This window comes from Lagenorhynchus albirostris, chromosome 19, assembly GCF_949774975.1.
Source record: "Lagenorhynchus albirostris chromosome 19, mLagAlb1.1, whole genome shotgun sequence".
NCBI lineage: Eukaryota > Metazoa > Chordata > Mammalia > Artiodactyla > Delphinidae > Lagenorhynchus > Lagenorhynchus albirostris.
The window spans coordinates 27,888,992-27,905,251 of NC_083113.1; the positions used below are offsets into that span (position 1 = coordinate 27,888,992).

The following is a 16,260-nucleotide window of genomic DNA, read 5'->3' on the forward strand; positions in this document are numbered from 1 at the left end:
GAAATTGGACCCCCCCTTTCCTTTCAACTTTCCAAGAAAGTGCATGTAACAGTCCAAGTTTTTTTCTTCCATCACCTAATACAAAATAAACAAAACACTATACCTGCTCTCTTGATCAAGAAGAAGCATTTGCTCTTGTAAGGAACATATGTACATTTTAATGAAAGTGATATTTGTTATTGTATATACAAGAGCATCTACATTTTCTCCACTGAAGGTTGTTCAAGATGCTATACTTAGCAGCATTGTGAAATTCCAGCACACATTTTCTATTGTGAATATACCTACAAGGCAAAATGTTACGTCTTAGTTTCAACTACCAAAACAACACTTGTATTTTCTCTAGAGAATTCTGCGTGCTTATCACTGTACAGAAACTTATTAACATTGAGGATGACTCAAGTAAAAAGCACGATACAAATAGCAGTTCAAAACGGAAAGGGTTAAATCTACAAAAAAAAAAAAAAAGCAGATTGAATTTTAGAACAAAAATCAAAAAAACCCAAACCTTTCAAAGAACCACACAGTTCAGTCTGTACTTTCAGTCCTTTCCTTAAATTTGTTTCGAAAGATTAGACAATGTGTTTGCTGATAAAATTTTCCAGCAGGATCAAAGTGTACATTTATATACAGATTTTATTAGAGATCTAATGCATCACTGAGGCATTTCATCAACACCAGATTCATATTAAACTGGATATAGAAAATAAGTTAATGCCAGATTAAGACCGCCTAGCAGGGCAACTTGCAATTGCCATAAATGTTACAGCAAGTTTACAGGACTCTAGTCAATTAGTATTTAGTCCAAAAATACAGAAGACCAAAGTTAACGCTTGCATCCTGTTTGCAAAGCCAGATTATATCACTAATAAATAAGCTTTCTTAGAACTCTAGAAGTTGAACAAGGTACAAAAGAATGTCTTCAGAATGTTGTAGTTCAGGGATCTGGGGGGACCAGAAGGTGGGGGGCACGGGGGCAAGGAGTAGGAGGCAACCATGGGTCTCATTCTGAACGGGGATGCTCTTTCTCCAGCCAGAGTGGGTTTAACTTGTGACGATCTCTTTGCTGTCTTCCACGAAGCGGGTGAAACGGAAGTTGGTTCCATTCTCGCTGCTTGCCATCTTCTCCAAGCCAGCCAGGGGCGCACTGGGCTCTGAGTTCTGGAGCTTCTCCAGGTTTCCCGTCAGCCCACTAATAGGTGAGCTGCTCCCGCTGCCCAGGCTTCCAGGAATTGGAGGGATGCCGCCGTTCTGAATGACCGAGATCTCGTTGGCCTTCATCGCCAGCCCATTGGAGAGCGCTGTTGCATACTGATTCCAGAAACTGGAAGGGTCCCCACTTCCTGACCTGGCCGCCAAATCCTTCTGGAACATTTCTGGGAACTTGACGGGATTGCCTCCTAGGAATGTCATGGGGCCGTCCACGGAGAGCCGGCGACCCCGGCGGGCAGGGGCGCTGTTCCACATGTGAGTGCCCATGTGTACCTGGGATGCGGGAAGAGAGGAGAGGAGGGAGAAAAAAACGGGAGAGAGAAGAAGGGAGAAGCTGAATAGTTGAATCTGTCTCAACTCATATCCCAACACTCGACAGGGCAAGTGGCCGCAATGTCTATTCTCATTACCTGCCCGACAGTGGGAAGGGTAACAAGAGCTGTCCACTCCAGTCCCCTGGTAATAAGGTGTCTGCTCTCTATAGCCCTGGGCCGCCTTTCCTCTGCCCGGGCAAGGATGCCTTACTTACTCCTTTTTTATTACCTGTATTTAGCTTATAATGGCCTCAAGCAAGCCAGTCAGTCACAGATAGTTCCTTTCAGGGGGAGAATTGTTACGTCCACTCTCATTGCCATGGTAAGTATTGCATCTGACACCTTTTACCCTATAAATGTCCTTTTCAGATGGGAAGAGAGTGCCCCTCACTGATTGCCCATTGGAGGGCCTGTGCGTGGAGAGAAAAAGCCAGAAAGTAATTATTCATTTCACTTTACTGGCCGCAATCTCTAGAGAAATACTCTGTCAACAGAAAAATGTACACAGTAAGAGTGTTCAACTGTTGCTCTAGAACTTAAGCATATTTGCTTTCTTTCCAACACATATCAGTAGGAAATGCTGTATGATCAATTATCATAATACCCATTAGCAGAGTGGTGACGTTACTGTTTTTAGAAAGACGAACCACGCTGGACTGCAGAGTTATGAAAAGATAGATGCCAACGCTGAGGAGAACTGTAATTATTAAGTGATACGGGCAGCACACAGGCCGCACGGAGGTCTTTAATCAATACCCCATGGCAACGCTGGGCTGTCTGACTTGGTAGGTAAAGCAATTCATTTGGTGCACTTAGCGAGTCAACAGGACTGGGCCGCCGCTTCGCTTAGGTACCAAATTATTCAATGCACCGTGACATTCAGCAAAGCTGCGGCCTGCCCTAGTTCCTGCCGTGACCCCGACCTGCACGGGCACCCACATTTCTCCAGATAGGTCACGTGCAACAGGTTCCCTTTCGAGAACTCTCTCCCTGACTATCTGGACTGAAGACTCTGGGAACGTACCTTACAAACAGTCAACGGCCGGGAGAGAGAGAGGGTGGCTAGGGTGGGTCTGGGTGAGGTACAGGTGGAGGGAGGTACCTTAAGATTGCCTTTTGTTGTAAAAGCTCTTCCACAAATAGTGCAAGCAAAGGGTTTCTCTCCAGTGTGAGTTCTCTCGTGAATCTGCAGGGCGCTCGACGAGGAGAAGGTCTTGCCACACGTGTTGCAGTAGTGCTGTTTGGGGGTCCTCCTGGGCAGAGCTGGGAGCAGAACTGGGGACGTGGCGGACGATGACAGAGGCCCAGAAGGGACGTGACTGGTGGGGGTGTCCTTACTGTCCTGAGTCGTCACATGCACGAAGCCGTTGACCTCTGTCTTGATGAGAGACGCCAACGAGTTGGCGGGAATCACCGCCGAGTTCTGATTGGGGCCAAGGTTGGAACTGGGCTCAAAGAGCTGTGATGGTAGATCTCGCATCTGATGTGTCAACATGTGTTGCTTCAAATTACCCTTGGTGGAAAAGCCACGATTGCAGACTGTGCAAATAAATGGTCTCTCTTTGGTATGACTTCTGTAGTGAATGTCCAAGGCACTCTGACAAGCAAAGGTTTTGCCACAAATGTCGCAAGCAGTGTTTTTAAATTTACCCCGGTCTCTGAAAGGGAAGAGGATCCCCAGAGAATCTTCTTTGATGATTTTCTCTGTGTGACTAGATGTCAAATCCAAAGCCCCACCGTTCACTGGGGTGGGAGACAAGCCATTGGCAAAGTCGCTTGCCCCTGCTCTCTGTGGCTTCTCCTCGGCGCTGGGTGACTTGTGGAACTCCTGGGTGCTGTTGGATGGGGACAGAGCCTGCATGGAGGAGGTAGACTCTGAGATGGCCGGGCTGCCAGCACTCTGGCTCTCCATGTCACCACCCACCGAGGACGAATCGTTGGTCAGGACGTCCCCCTCGACCGACCCGTTCTCCACTGACTTCAGGCTGGCCTGCAGCTGTTCTGCCAGGCCCGCGTTGATCATCTTCATCTGATTTTCCAAAGCAGCGATGCTCGACATCTCTAGAGGCAAAGGCGAGGAAGACAGGCTGTCTTGGGACGCATCCGCGGACTTGGGCGTGTCCGGGATGCTGCCCTCAGGACAGTCTTCCATGTTTTCATCGGAGAAGTTGTCTAGGTCATCAAAATTTTTCTCATCAAAGGAGCCCGTGTCAGACTCCATGGACTCGGGGTAGCTGTCAGGGACCGGGGTGTTGGGAATCTGGCCCCCCATGTGCATTCGGATGTGCTGCTGTAGGACAACGGCGTTCGTGAACTTCTTCTGGCAGATGGGGCAGGAATGCTGGACTCTGAGCGGGGGCATAGCACGATGGACGCTGTAATGGGTTTTCAGGTTCCCTTTCGTGGTGAAGGCCCGGCCACAGATCTTACACTTAAAGGGCCTCTCCCCGGTGTGGGTGCGGTAGTGCATCTTCAAGGCGCTCTGACAACTGAGGACCCGGTGGCAGATGACACACTCATTGGGGTCAGTGGCCTTCTTGTCAATGTTTTCGACCAGCTGCTGAAGCTTGGATGTCTCTGAGGCCTGGGCTGAGTCCAAGAGTCCCCCAAAAGGAAACTTCGACTTGAACTGCTCGGACATGAGCGGCAACAGAGGGTTGGTGAAAGTCGAGGCACTGCCTGGGCCAACGTCGGACGCTAGGGAGCTCAGCACGCCAGTGCTCACGGTTGGGGCTGAGCTGGGGACCACGCTGCTCTCTTCGCTTTTGCCACTGGAGGGGGGCCCAGTGGAACCTTCCGCTTCCTCTGGGAGCCCACCCGGGTTTCTCGAGGCCGTCTCGGGAGCCCCGGAGTCACTTTTGACGGAGCCCGGGGGGCTGGCGGCAGAATGGCTGATGGGGATGGGGGCTGGCTCTTCGGTCTTGATGAAGGGGGTGAGGCTTGGGAGGGTCGGGGGCAACGGCAGGCCGACTGAAGTGGTCAGAGTGGGCAGGACCGGTTTGGTGTCTAGCCAGCTGGTGACTGGCTTTTCTGGAGGAATGGACATGCCGTAGGGGATGCCGGTACTGGTCGGGATGTTGTCCAAATGCTCAGGCACGGGATAGGGGTTCATCTGGATATGAGGGTATTTCTCTTTGTGGCGCTGGAAGTGGACTTTGAGGTTCCCCTTGGTGGAGAACCTGTTCCCGCAGATGTTGCACTTGAACGGCCTCTCTCCGGTGTGGGAACGGAGGTGGATCTGCAAGGCACTGTCGCTTCCGAAGACCTTCGCACAGAACCTGCACTTGTGTTTGAAGAAGGCCTCGTCCGAAGCGCTTTTTGCTTCGAAGGCAGTGACATTTGGTGGCTTGCTTTTTCTTTGCTGGGCCAAGGCAGACAAGGAGTTTAAATCCTCTGCCGTCGTTCCGATGTTGGGCAAAGGGCTGGGGAAAACCGAGTTAGCAGGGGCCGGCTGAGGTAGAAGTGGATTAGATGCAGGACTCAATAGACTGCTTATTGCAAAAGCTGGTGAGGAAGATGCCGAGACTGCGGGGTTGCCGGCATGGGCATGGGAGGCACCCGCGCTCGAAGCCACTTTTTCCGAGGAGGGGGTGGGAACTGCCGCCGCCAATATGTGAACGCTGGGGGAAGAGCCGCTGTGGGGTGGACCGATGGTGTTGCCAGAACTGCTCTGAGGTAGCTGGATGGGGGGGAGCTGTTTCACACCGCTGATGCTGGCAGATTGGCTAGCGAGGCTCTGTGCTAACCCAGCTGCTGCCGCCAGCTGCTGAGATAAATGGGAGCTGAGTGTGGACAAGGGGTTGGCAGATGTTCGTACAGTACCTGGAGAAGGACTAGAAGATGTTGGCAAGTCTGTGTTCTGAGAAGCCAACAGCAATATTTGGTGACGAATCTGTTCGATCAGTTGCAGCTGGTGGATCTGCTGCTGCTGCAGAGCTAAGAGCTGGTCCATCAGGGCCGGGACGGCCAGCTTGCCTCCGGAGGCCCCACTGCACCTCGCTTCCTGGGAGAACTGGGCCACCGCCACCTTGGTGCTCTGGAGGTTCTCGATGATGACGTTGCTGTTGATCACAGAGAAGTTGCCCAGTGTTGTCAGGTCCCCGAGTTGAGGTAGAGAGGTTGTGATCGCTGAGGTACCTGGGCAGGAGCTGCCGCTGCTGCAGCTTGGGGGGGCACTGCTGTCGCCACCGCTGCTCAGGGGGTCGCTGGCGCCTTTGCTGGCCGCTGGGGCCTCCACCTCCATGGACTCTTCCCTGTCCGGTCCGTGGGGTTCCGCCAGGTCACTGCAGTCTCCTTGCTCTGTCTTGTTAGCCGTGTCGTTCATCTGTTCCTCGGGATGATCCGGAGTGGGGCTGGGGGAGAAGGTTTCAGGCGGGGACGCTGGACTTTCATTTACAATTAAAACTAGTTGGTTTTTAGTACAGTTCTTCTTGTGGAGCAGAAGATCTGACAATTCAAAGAACTCGGCGCAGCACCGGCCGCAGACGTGGGCATCCTTGCTCTTAGGGGTGCGGTTGGGTTGACCCTTCTCTGTGTCTCCTGCAAATGTCAAAAGGAGCAGGGTTAGCGAGTGAGCCAGGACACCCAGACATCCATGACTTCAAAAAAAGAGAAAGGGGTTGATCAACTCTTTTCTCCCTGCGAAACTCAAAACAGTGGCCCCTGAAAAACAATCAATAGTCCCTAAGAACAATCACGATTAAAATTTTAGGCTGTTGGAGGACTTCCTATCAAGCTGGTATCTCCGAGAGCCAGGACCTTCAGGTCATCCATCAAGATATAAAATACTGCGAACTGCAGGCATTGGTGCATAATGAAATTCCATAGCAAAATATCGATTTCCAATATTTTATACACGTTATTGTCTACTCATCCAGAGACGGTCCAGCCACCATCCTGAGGACTTATTAGGCTCTTGAGTTTCTGTCAACCTTATTCATTTTCAACTGATTCAAAGATATCTGTGACAGTTTGTTCTGTCACTAAACTAATTTGTAGTCATTCAGGTTCCAATCAGTGGTTGACAAGGGGGAAAAAAATGCATATCACCAAGCTGAAGACGGACAACTTGAAAATCACCTCCAGCCCCTACCTAGAACCTGAGCTACGTCTGATCCGTGACAAGGACACTTTAGCCACATCAGTAAGAAATCCTCCAGACCGCTCAAGACTCAGTGGAACACAAGAGAAAGCAACGTGCGCCACACACACACACACACACACACACACACACACACACACACACACACACGAGAGAAACACAACGATCATAATCCGTTACAAGGCCTGCCTGGCACCTATATATCACCCTGTGGCATGTTTATTTTTAAAATTAAAGAATGCAACTGTGGCTACCATCCCGCTAATCAAGGAATATATGCCACTATGTTCCAAATGGCAACATTATGCCTCTAAATATTTCAACAAAAGTGCTCTACGTATAAAGACTGGCACAGGATTTACATTTCTGATTAAACATCAACTTAAAGAAAGATGTGCAGCTAAGGGGAAGTGAAGAATAATTCTTGGTTTCCAGTTTGGAAATGCTTTGCAATTCTCCTTGTCTGAATGCCTTTAAAAACAGTTTGCTCTTAACCGTTATCAATTGTTTAACAGATTGTCCTGAACCTTTCATTATAAAATCCCTTTATTTCATGTTTGTTTCCACTGGTTGCTCAGATTTCTTCTCACTAAGATCCATTTTAAACATAAAAATCTCCAACTCCAAGCTAACATCCTATTCAAAGACAGGATGGCGTCCCATTGTTTGCCCAGCATGGGGAACACCAACTTCTGTTGTACAAATGGTGTGTGGTCATCTCCGAAGGCTGTGAAAAAAAAAAAAAAAAACTGTTTAATTCAAGGATTACCTCCCTGTGTGCTTTTCTGCAGAACTGAATCAGATAATAGTTAGTTTCCATGACTTCCAAATTGAATCTCCCAGAAAACTTGCAGGGGGAAAAAAAAAAAAACTAATTGCAAATATGAATAAACGCAAAATCAAAATGCTGCTTTTTCAGTAAACTTAGAGTTGACTCAAAAGAGCCTACCATTTGCCTCTTTGTAGTAAACATCAAAAAAAAAAAAAGGAAAAAGAAAAGAAAAGCTTGAGTAGTTTTGCATTCCAGAAAATATAATTAATACCCAAATACTAACTTCTGAAAATTCCTTAACTCTGTTTGCCTTGAGTGATACCACAGTTGATTAGAAGCCCTGGTAAAGTATGCCAAATGTATGCGCACTTTAGTCACTGGGAGGGTTATTTGAGTAGCTAAGTTATACTTAACAAGCTAGCTTTCCTAATACCCATCTTTTAATCTCCGCAAGGGTATAGTGCAAAATGCATTAACAATACAAAACAAATCTTGGTTGGAGCAGAAAATACCAATAATGATTCAGTTTTAATTTAATGTTTAATCATCCTAATTGGCACAGGATTCCTCTGCACATTCAAGGTGCTGTTTTAAGCCCTTTCTGTCTCTCTCCCTGCTTTAAAATAATGTAAACAAAATACGCTAAAGTTATGTTGCTTAACTTGGGATGAAAATAATGTGACAAAAATTCTGTTTAAAGTTTCTTATTTTGACAACCAATTTTAAATGATGCATCCATTTCAGATGCTTATTTTAAACTAGGAAATGCAATTCCTAATATATTCAACCGAAATGTTATTTCTTTCTCTTTGCACATTTCCATATGTAATGGTTATGTTTCCATCTACTTTTACAGCCAATTATGAAGGAACAAAAGCTATTCTGTTTGTTCACACATTTTCAACAAAATGCATTAAAACTATTATGTCAGCATGTTCTATTAAGCTCTGCATTCAGTGGAAAATACTTTTCAACCAGCTCACATTTATCAAAACATAAAGCCACTTTAAAACACAGTTTTGCTTGGTCAGCTGGGCTTAGACAAATAATGACAGATTCAGAACTAAATAACTAGCAAGGGAAATCAGAAAACTGACTTCGTCAATTGTACACATTACAATGCAGTTGTTTCAAATATTTAGCACATCTGTGCTCACGATTAAAGGGCATTTTTAATTCTTTATAACTTGCAAACATCTGATATTCTCATAATATAGAGAGAAAATAAAAAAGGTTACTTTACAGGATTTAGCTGATTATTACTTTCCTGTGCTCCAATTCTGCATTTGTGCTGTTTCAAGACTCACTTGAGAATTTTCAAGTTTTTTGACCTGAACATTTTTACATTTAGGGTTGTGCTAACTGGATGGAAAATATAGACATTTAAAAATAAGTGCCTGCCTTCTTCTAAGAGACTGTGTTTAAAAAAAGCTGCCTATATTTTAGCTTAGATTTTCACATTTTAATAAGCTGACATTTGATCTCACTGTAGAGTCAACTAATTTAATTTCCTGATGTTTATGAACACCAAAAAAAAAATCCTGATATCTATTTTGATTTATTTCAAAAGCAGGTGTCGCTACACTATCATCGTTCTTAACTTTAAATCTATCTGCCTTCTGAACAGAATTCCAACGAAACAGCTTTATAAAAAAAAAAAAGATGAAACATGAGGACTAGCTTGAATCTTTAACTACCAAAGGAAATATTTTAAGTTGTGATAAGATACACACACACACACACACACACACACACACACAAACATGTTCTAATTCATTTTTCTGACCATTTGCTATCTTGCATCTCTCTCAATAATCTGTTACACAGGATTGCAACTGGTGGCCCCCTTATAGTAAATACAGTTTGCCTTGTTCCCTGTACTTTGGTGAAAACAATATTCCAGTTCCTCTCCTATGGATTTTGCATACAAATTAATTTTGTAATCGTGGTCATATAGAAAAATTTAAGAAGTAGTGGTTTTCTAAGTATGTACACACAAAAAGATATTTGGAATTTTCTGGGTTTCTTTTCCCCGCTCTGGGTCAGGAGAGGAGGTGATCTTATAGCTCCAGCCAATGTATATGAAAATCCCAGATGTTTTAGTTCTCATTGTACCGTTTAGGTTCTTGATGCCCATTTCAAATGTGTCAGTTTTCATCATCTGAACTAAACATTGCAGAATAGGAGACAGAAAATTGAAGTGTTCCAGTGTATCCGTCTGCTGAGAAAACAAAAATACAACTATGCCCCACACTGAAAGGTTTAGCCAGCCAGAAAAACAAAACAAAACAAAACAACACAACAGCCCTACTGTACCATGTTGAGTTTTCCTTTTTGGAGCTCCCCGGAAAGACCCTTCACTTGACTTCCCATTACCTTCAGCTCACATGAACATTTTTAATACAGCCTCACAAGATTGTGATTTTGGAACCTATCATTTTAACTGGCTGCTCCTTTTTGTAGACCAATTTCGAAAGGCTATCACAAACATTTTTGATTGATTGGTCTTTTCTCGTTTTCTTTTTCTTTCACAGACCTGGGAAAAACCTGCATCCGAATAACCAGCTTAAGATTCCAAAGCAATTTTCAACACCGCCACATATGCTCTGCATATTTTCTGTAATGTCTTAAGTTTCCTCTATGGGATATGCAACCACATGACACATTTTACTGGCCCCCTTCAAGTCCCCTCACTGTTCTGACTGGGATTAGCGTATTCTTGAGGGGAAGAATACAAGGGAAAATCTCTGAAAAAATAACAACACGGACAAGACAGTCCTTTGAAAATCGTGATACCAGCCCACCTAATGTACACAATAAATGAAAGGGGAAAATGTCTTCCCCTTGGATGAATCAAACTGAACACTAGATGGGGTTCCAGTTGCAAGGGTTTGTTCAAAAACTTCTTTGTGGCTTTCCTCTTCCAGTGACGCGTAAAAGAGACTGCTTAAGGCGAGATCTAAACTTTGACTACATAAACATTGGCAAAGGCACAAGAAACTAAATCCCTGTTGTTTGAGGGTAAAACTGTGCTATGGGAACTACCTGTCAATCTTCCCCTTTGGGGGTCTGGCATCTGAGGGTGACAGGGGAATAAGGTTAGGAAAAGAAGCCAAGCTGATAAGGTGAAACTAAAATAAACTTCGAACTTCCTGCTAAGTGACTAGCGAGACTCAATTTGGGGGTCACTGGGAAGATTCTGAAGGACATATTATGATCTGGACCTTGTCACCTCTGCATGGGAGGAGGCTAGCAAAGGTTAAAACAGCTCGACACATCTAGGTTTTCTAAAGCCTGGCACACCGACTTTTTTTCTTTTGGAGGGGGAGGGGTGCTGGTTCTTGGGATAATTTACCATCTCCTTCGTTCAACTGCTCAATGACTGCCGTTTTGGTAATCTAAGAATATTTGGGAAGACTGGGCTAGCTGTATCAGGCGGTACCTTAGAAAAACCGAATTAAGTCTACAGAAGGAATTAGTTCTGGTTACTCCACTGAGCTTGGCTTTTCCCAATTTCAAAAAAAACTGAACTGCTGGTCTAAGTCTCCCCCAGCTTTTCGGTAAGATCTCTGCATTAAAAATTTGGGTTTCTGCTTTCTAAAGGACTGTGGGTCAAGACACCTTGCTACCTGCGCAAGTAGAAAGAAATGAAATAAAGTCCCCAAAGAATAACCTATAAATTGGCACTCGTGCCTATAAACCATAGGTGAACCTGGATGTAAAATAAATCACAAAACATTCGGTATCACAAATCCACTTTAACACATGCTTTCTCGTGTCCATCCACCCTTCGCTTGTTTGTGTGTTTGTCACATTTTTGGAAGTGTGTACAGCCTGCAGCAAATCCCCCCCCAAACAGTTTGCATTTTCTCAACCAGAATCTTCCATTATGCCACAAACTTAAAATAGGCCTGATTAAACATGAGTACTTTCCAACTGCTTTATCGTGCAGGTGTCCGTTTTTCAAAAAAAGCAATTAATTACAGTTCTCTCTAACCTTTGGGCCCAGAAATCAATGTGTTGCCATTAAGATGCTCACAATGAGTAAATTACTTTGGTAAATAATAGAATTTCATTATTAATATAAATAAGAGGAATTTTTATGATACTTTATATGAGAGGCAGGGTGTTATCTCCAGTTCATGATGCTTTTATCTTTCTTCCAATATGATCTTTTCCTTGAAAAAGCTGGGCACCGAAATCCTTTCTTAATAGATGAATGGAGTCTCAGTGGGCCATCCATGTAGTTCCAGGAATCTTAAAAACACTACCCAAAGAAGAAAAACCCAACACACACACACACACACACACACACACACACACACACACACACACACACACACACACACACACACCCTGAAATCCAAATCTCTAGTAAAGAACCCACATATAAAATCATTAGATTCTAATGTGCCCGTTCCTCAGAATTATTTATCTCGGTAAATAATTTTCCCAATGGCAGTCATCTTTCTACAAGTAATTCGAGACTTGTTGAATATCATTTAAGAGACAAGTAAGGTGCTAAAATCTTGGTTTCATAGGAAACAGAAAAAATCCCCCAGTTTATTTTAGGGTTTTATAGGTGCACCAAAAGTAGAATTAAAATATGAACATCATAAGACTGACCAAATAATCTTGTTTTCTTGATCTTGTTCCGATGAAGTTATCCTCCGGGCTGCTGAGCCTGGCTGGGATTTTCTTTGTATGCGCGCACACACTTAAACACACACAGGCGTGACATGCAGCACAGCAAGCCTGGCTGCTCCCAGCCTTGGGAGTCGCTCCTTCAGGGCTCTGGTAACTGGGGTCTACAAACTTTTCTAGGTCCCACTCTGGGCTGAGCTCACGAAATTGCAGATGCCAGCATCTGCTGAGGGTACCGCCGACTAGTTTTCATTTGGTATGTTCAACATTTCATTTGCCATATTGTAAGCCCATCTCAAGATAGAAAAAAAAGTAACCACATTGTTTAAGGAAAGGTTTATCTTCTAAAAATTTAACAATTTTGTGTATATTAAGACAAACAAACAAACCAACCCGCAAACCAAAAAACAGAACCCGACAGACAACTCTCTGAAGTGTATTTTCTGGGTGGATAGAAGAATGGGTTGCTGAATATACTGCATGAAAGGTGGTGACTTTTTAAAGGTAACTTGGAGACAAGTCATGATCTCTCAGTTCTCTGTATCTCACAACTATTCCCAAATAAAAAGAACTGGAGTGTGTAAGGCCCTCCTGTAAATCAGACATGGAGGAGGATTAGTTGTGTACTAATATTATTACAACATACCAAATCCTGTAACCCTATTACAAAATCTACCCTCTAGGCAGCTTCTCCTAAACTTATTGTTCAACCATGTAAAAACAGTCATAATCTAAAACCATTACAACTGGAGAAAAGGAGGGGGGTAGGGAGAGGTGAGAAAGGGGGCTGGGAGGGGAGTGTTTCCTACGGTGCCCCTAACAGTTTACTGCCTCTTAGGACAATGAACCAGCTCTGGGGGATAAAAAAGAAAGAAAAAAGAAAGGAAGGAAGGAAGGAAAAAAGGAAAAGAAAGAGAAAAAAGAAAGAAAGGAAACTTGATTCAGTGACTTAACTAACTTACCTCAAAGCTCAAATAAACTACAAAAAAAAAAAAGTCCTAATAAATAATAATGGTCAGAGGTAGTGAACTCCATTTATGCTATCGCTTTATGAGAAGCCTTAACTATTAAAAACTCTGGATTCAGAAAGCGACAGGAAAAAGGCAAAGATCTAGCAAGCATCAATTCTCTGGGAAGCCCGAGCCTTTATTTTTTCTTTTTTGAAAATATAGAAAATCAGTACACATTTATTAAAAAAAAAAAAGACTTAAAAAACTCTTGCCTCTCCTCCCATGAGGTTTGGTCCTCTACAAACTGTTAACTTTAACAGTATTACTGTGAGGACGGTCTCACCAGAAACTTTAGGAAAGATGGGTGTGGGAGTGAGATGCAGAAGAGACCAGCTGAGAAAACCCAGAAAAATACCGAGGCAGCGGCCTTGGGTAATTTCACCTCACTGTACCTCGACTACCCGGTCTCGCCTGGGGTGGAAAGCGGGGATCAGGGGTTCTTCTCAGCGGACTGAGAAATCGCAGAGGCTCTGGGTAAGGCTTGAAGCTCCAGAAAGTACTGGGGTGGAGGGAGCAAATATTGTAAACAAGTTCCTTAATCGGTCTCTGTTCTCCCCAATTTCTTAAGAGACCCCCCACGCCAGGAGTCCCCTTTCAGGACAGTCGGGGTTTAGAGGGTGGGAGTCCCTTCGCTTCTCTGCCTGGGTTCTGCGCGGGTCCCTGCGCCCCAGCTCAGCTGAGAAGCAGGCCTCTCAGGAAGGACCCCGGGACCCTGGGGCCCGGGCGGCCGCAGAGTTTAGGGGACAGAGGTGCCGACCAAAGGGCACGCTTCGGAGCCCTATCGGGGTCCAGTTCCCTCCTCCGCACCCCAAAATGACACCCGGGACTGGAGCATCCCGAGTCGCGGAGACCGCTTGGGGGTTGCCCCTCGTCCTTCCGCAGCCGAGGGGCGAGCATTGTGCCCGGGGAACCGAGCCCGAGCGCCGCTCCATCGCCTCTGGCCCTGGGCCTGGGAGCTCGGAGGCCCCTAAAGTGAAACACCTTTAGGAATAAGGAAGGATTCGAGGTGTCCTCCCTCTGTACCCCCGACTCCCTGCCTGGATCTCTCCCACTCTCGGCCTTAGCTCCCTAACACAAACTTTGTTCTGGACTTGTTCGTTCCTTTCGGGACCCCTCAGCTGTCGTCTCCATCGTAAGAAGCCAGTGCCTCTGTTTTAGGGGGATTCTCTCGTGGCTAGATAGCACCCCAGGTCTGAAAAAACGACCCTTACGACTCCTGGAAGTACAAGGTACCACGATCCTCAGCGGGAGCCAACCGAGTTTAAAGATTTCTTGGGGGCGCGGGGGATGCATGTGTTGGGAGAAGAGATGCTGGGATAAACTTGGGTAGCCGGACACCGACACTTTCCCCCGCCTGCCGGCACTCAGTCTGGGGAGCACCCAGCTGCAAAGAGCACTCTCCACTCCGGCCTCCACCCCGGTGTGTCAGGCACGGGCGCCCCAACACAGGTCCCCATCTTCTTGCAGCTCCGAACTCCCAAAGGCACCCCATTCCGCGGTGCGGGCCCGGGAGGAGTGGGAGCGTTGGGGGGAGGGGGAGCGCGGCGCAGGGAGCTCCCCCCACGTTCCGAGTTGAGCCCAGAGCACAAAGTAAACTTCCTTCCCTCAGGCAGCAGGGCCAGGGCGGCGGAGGCCAGACCGGGGCCCCGGGCGCGGGCCGGGAAGCGCGTGGAGCCCAGCGCAGGCAGGGGCCGACGGCCTCTGCCCGCACCCGCGCCCCGCCGGGCACCGGGGCCCCTGCCGCAGCTTGACGGGTTCCGGGCTCCGCTCCCCGGAAAAGCCGGGACGGAGAAGCAAGGCCGGCGTGCCCTCTCTCCTCCCCACAGGAGGACCCAACAACTCCGGAAAGATCCTGCCGGGAGAAGTGTTTGCTTTCCCCGTTGCAAGGCGGGAAGCCCAGCAAAGGCAAATTGAAAATTAAAAAGAAAAAAAAAAATCGCGGAGTCGAAAAGGCGATTCGGAACACGGCGGCGGTGCAGCGGCCGGGCGGTGGGCGCAGGGGTCAGCCGCGTGTGCGTGGGTGCGAGTGCGCGTGAGTGTGAGTGCGAGTGCGTGTGTGCGCGTGTGTGTGTCCGCGGCGCGGTCCGGAGCACTCACCATCTCGCCGGGGGAGCGAGGCCACTTCGGGGTCGGATTGGAAATGTTGAGGCTTCGCTTGCTTCCTCCGCGACATGCTGGCTCAAACATCAGCTGGGGCAGAATAAAAAATTACTAAAAAAAAATCTTCTCAAAATTACGGAAATCGAGCGGCGGCGGCGGCGGCGGCTCCCCCCGCCCGCCGGCCCGCCCGCCCCCTCCCCGGCTCCCCGGCCCCGGGCGCAGCGCGCATGTGTCCTGCTATAATTATGATTATCAATAATGCATTGCGATTAATCATAGAGGGGCTCTTTGAAAGGCGATTGGCACCGGGCCAGCGCTATTCAAACCCGCTCGCCTTAATCAATTAGTTCGTGATTTGCTGCAGACCCCTGTCTCTCCGCGCGCTGGCCCAATAAGCCGGCCGCGGGGCTGGCTCTGCGCGCCGCGCCGCCCGACACTGGGTTAACCCTCTTCGCGACCGCCAGGGACTCCGCGGCCGGGCCGCCGGGGGCCTGCCTCCTCGCCTCTGCGCACCAGGCGCCCCGGCCTGAGCCCCCCTCCCTCCCTCGGCCCCCCCGTCCCGGGCTGGGCCGACCCAAATTAGCATGCCCTCCCCGGAATTAAGCCTCCCCGGGTGGGGGGTGGGGCCGGGCGGCGGGGCCTGGGGACCCGGGCTGCAGGCGCGCGGCGAACTTCCCAACTCCGGCGCTAGGCGCGCCGGCCCGCGGGGGGAGGGAGTCCCGTGGCGGGATTTGGGGGTAGGAAGTCCCGTTTCTTGAGTGTTTCTTCGTTTCTTTAAGAGCTACCAGAAAGCAGCCCACCCCCACACCCATTAAAAAAAAAATAAGCGAGTGGGGAAGAGCCAGCCCCACGCCGGTCCGCCTCCCGCCCGCGGCCAGGCCTCCCTCCCGCTCGCCGCCTGGCTCGGCGCTCCTTCGCCCCGAGTTCTCCATCCCCTGGATCCCGGGCTCGCGGGGCGCGGAGAAGAGGACCAAGGAAAGGTTTGGGAACATGACGGGTTTGGGGCTTTGGGGGGAGGGGCAGCTCTCCCGCCACCCCGATCCTCCTCAAAGGGCCCCGTTCCTCCAGCCTCTCGCTTGCTCCCTCGCTCCCTTTCTCTACCTCGGA

At 47.8% G+C, this 16,260-nt stretch overlaps 1 protein-coding gene across 1 annotated transcript; it reads right to left on the bottom strand.

The window, feature by feature from the left end:
- Positions 1–1,044: 1,044 nt before the first annotated feature.
- SALL1 (spalt like transcription factor 1) lies at positions 1,045–15,226 on the bottom strand. The gene is made up of 3 exons (XM_060131355.1): positions 15,151–15,226; positions 2,629–6,065; positions 1,045–1,485 (listed from the first exon to the last, which is right to left on the bottom strand). Exons 1-3 carry the CDS (start codon positions 15,224–15,226, stop codon positions 1,045–1,047), a joined length of 3,954 nt encoding a protein of 1,317 aa, XP_059987338.1.
- Between the last annotated feature and the right edge of the window lie 1,034 nt (positions 15,227–16,260).

Excerpts from the sequence above, each read along its gene's own strand:
- SALL1 (XM_060131355.1), bottom strand. The coding sequence starts at position 15,226 with ATGTCGCGGAGGAAGCAAGCGAAGCCTCAACATTTCCAATCCGACCCC. Across the intron at positions 6,066-15,150 it reads CTCGCTCCCCCGGCGAGATG|GAGACACAGAGAAGGGTCAA; the intron begins GTGAGTGCTCCG and ends TGACATTTGCAG. Across the intron at positions 1,486-2,628 it reads CAACAAAAGGCAATCTTAAG|GTACACATGGGCACTCACAT; the intron begins GTACCTCCCTCC and ends CCCGCATCCCAG.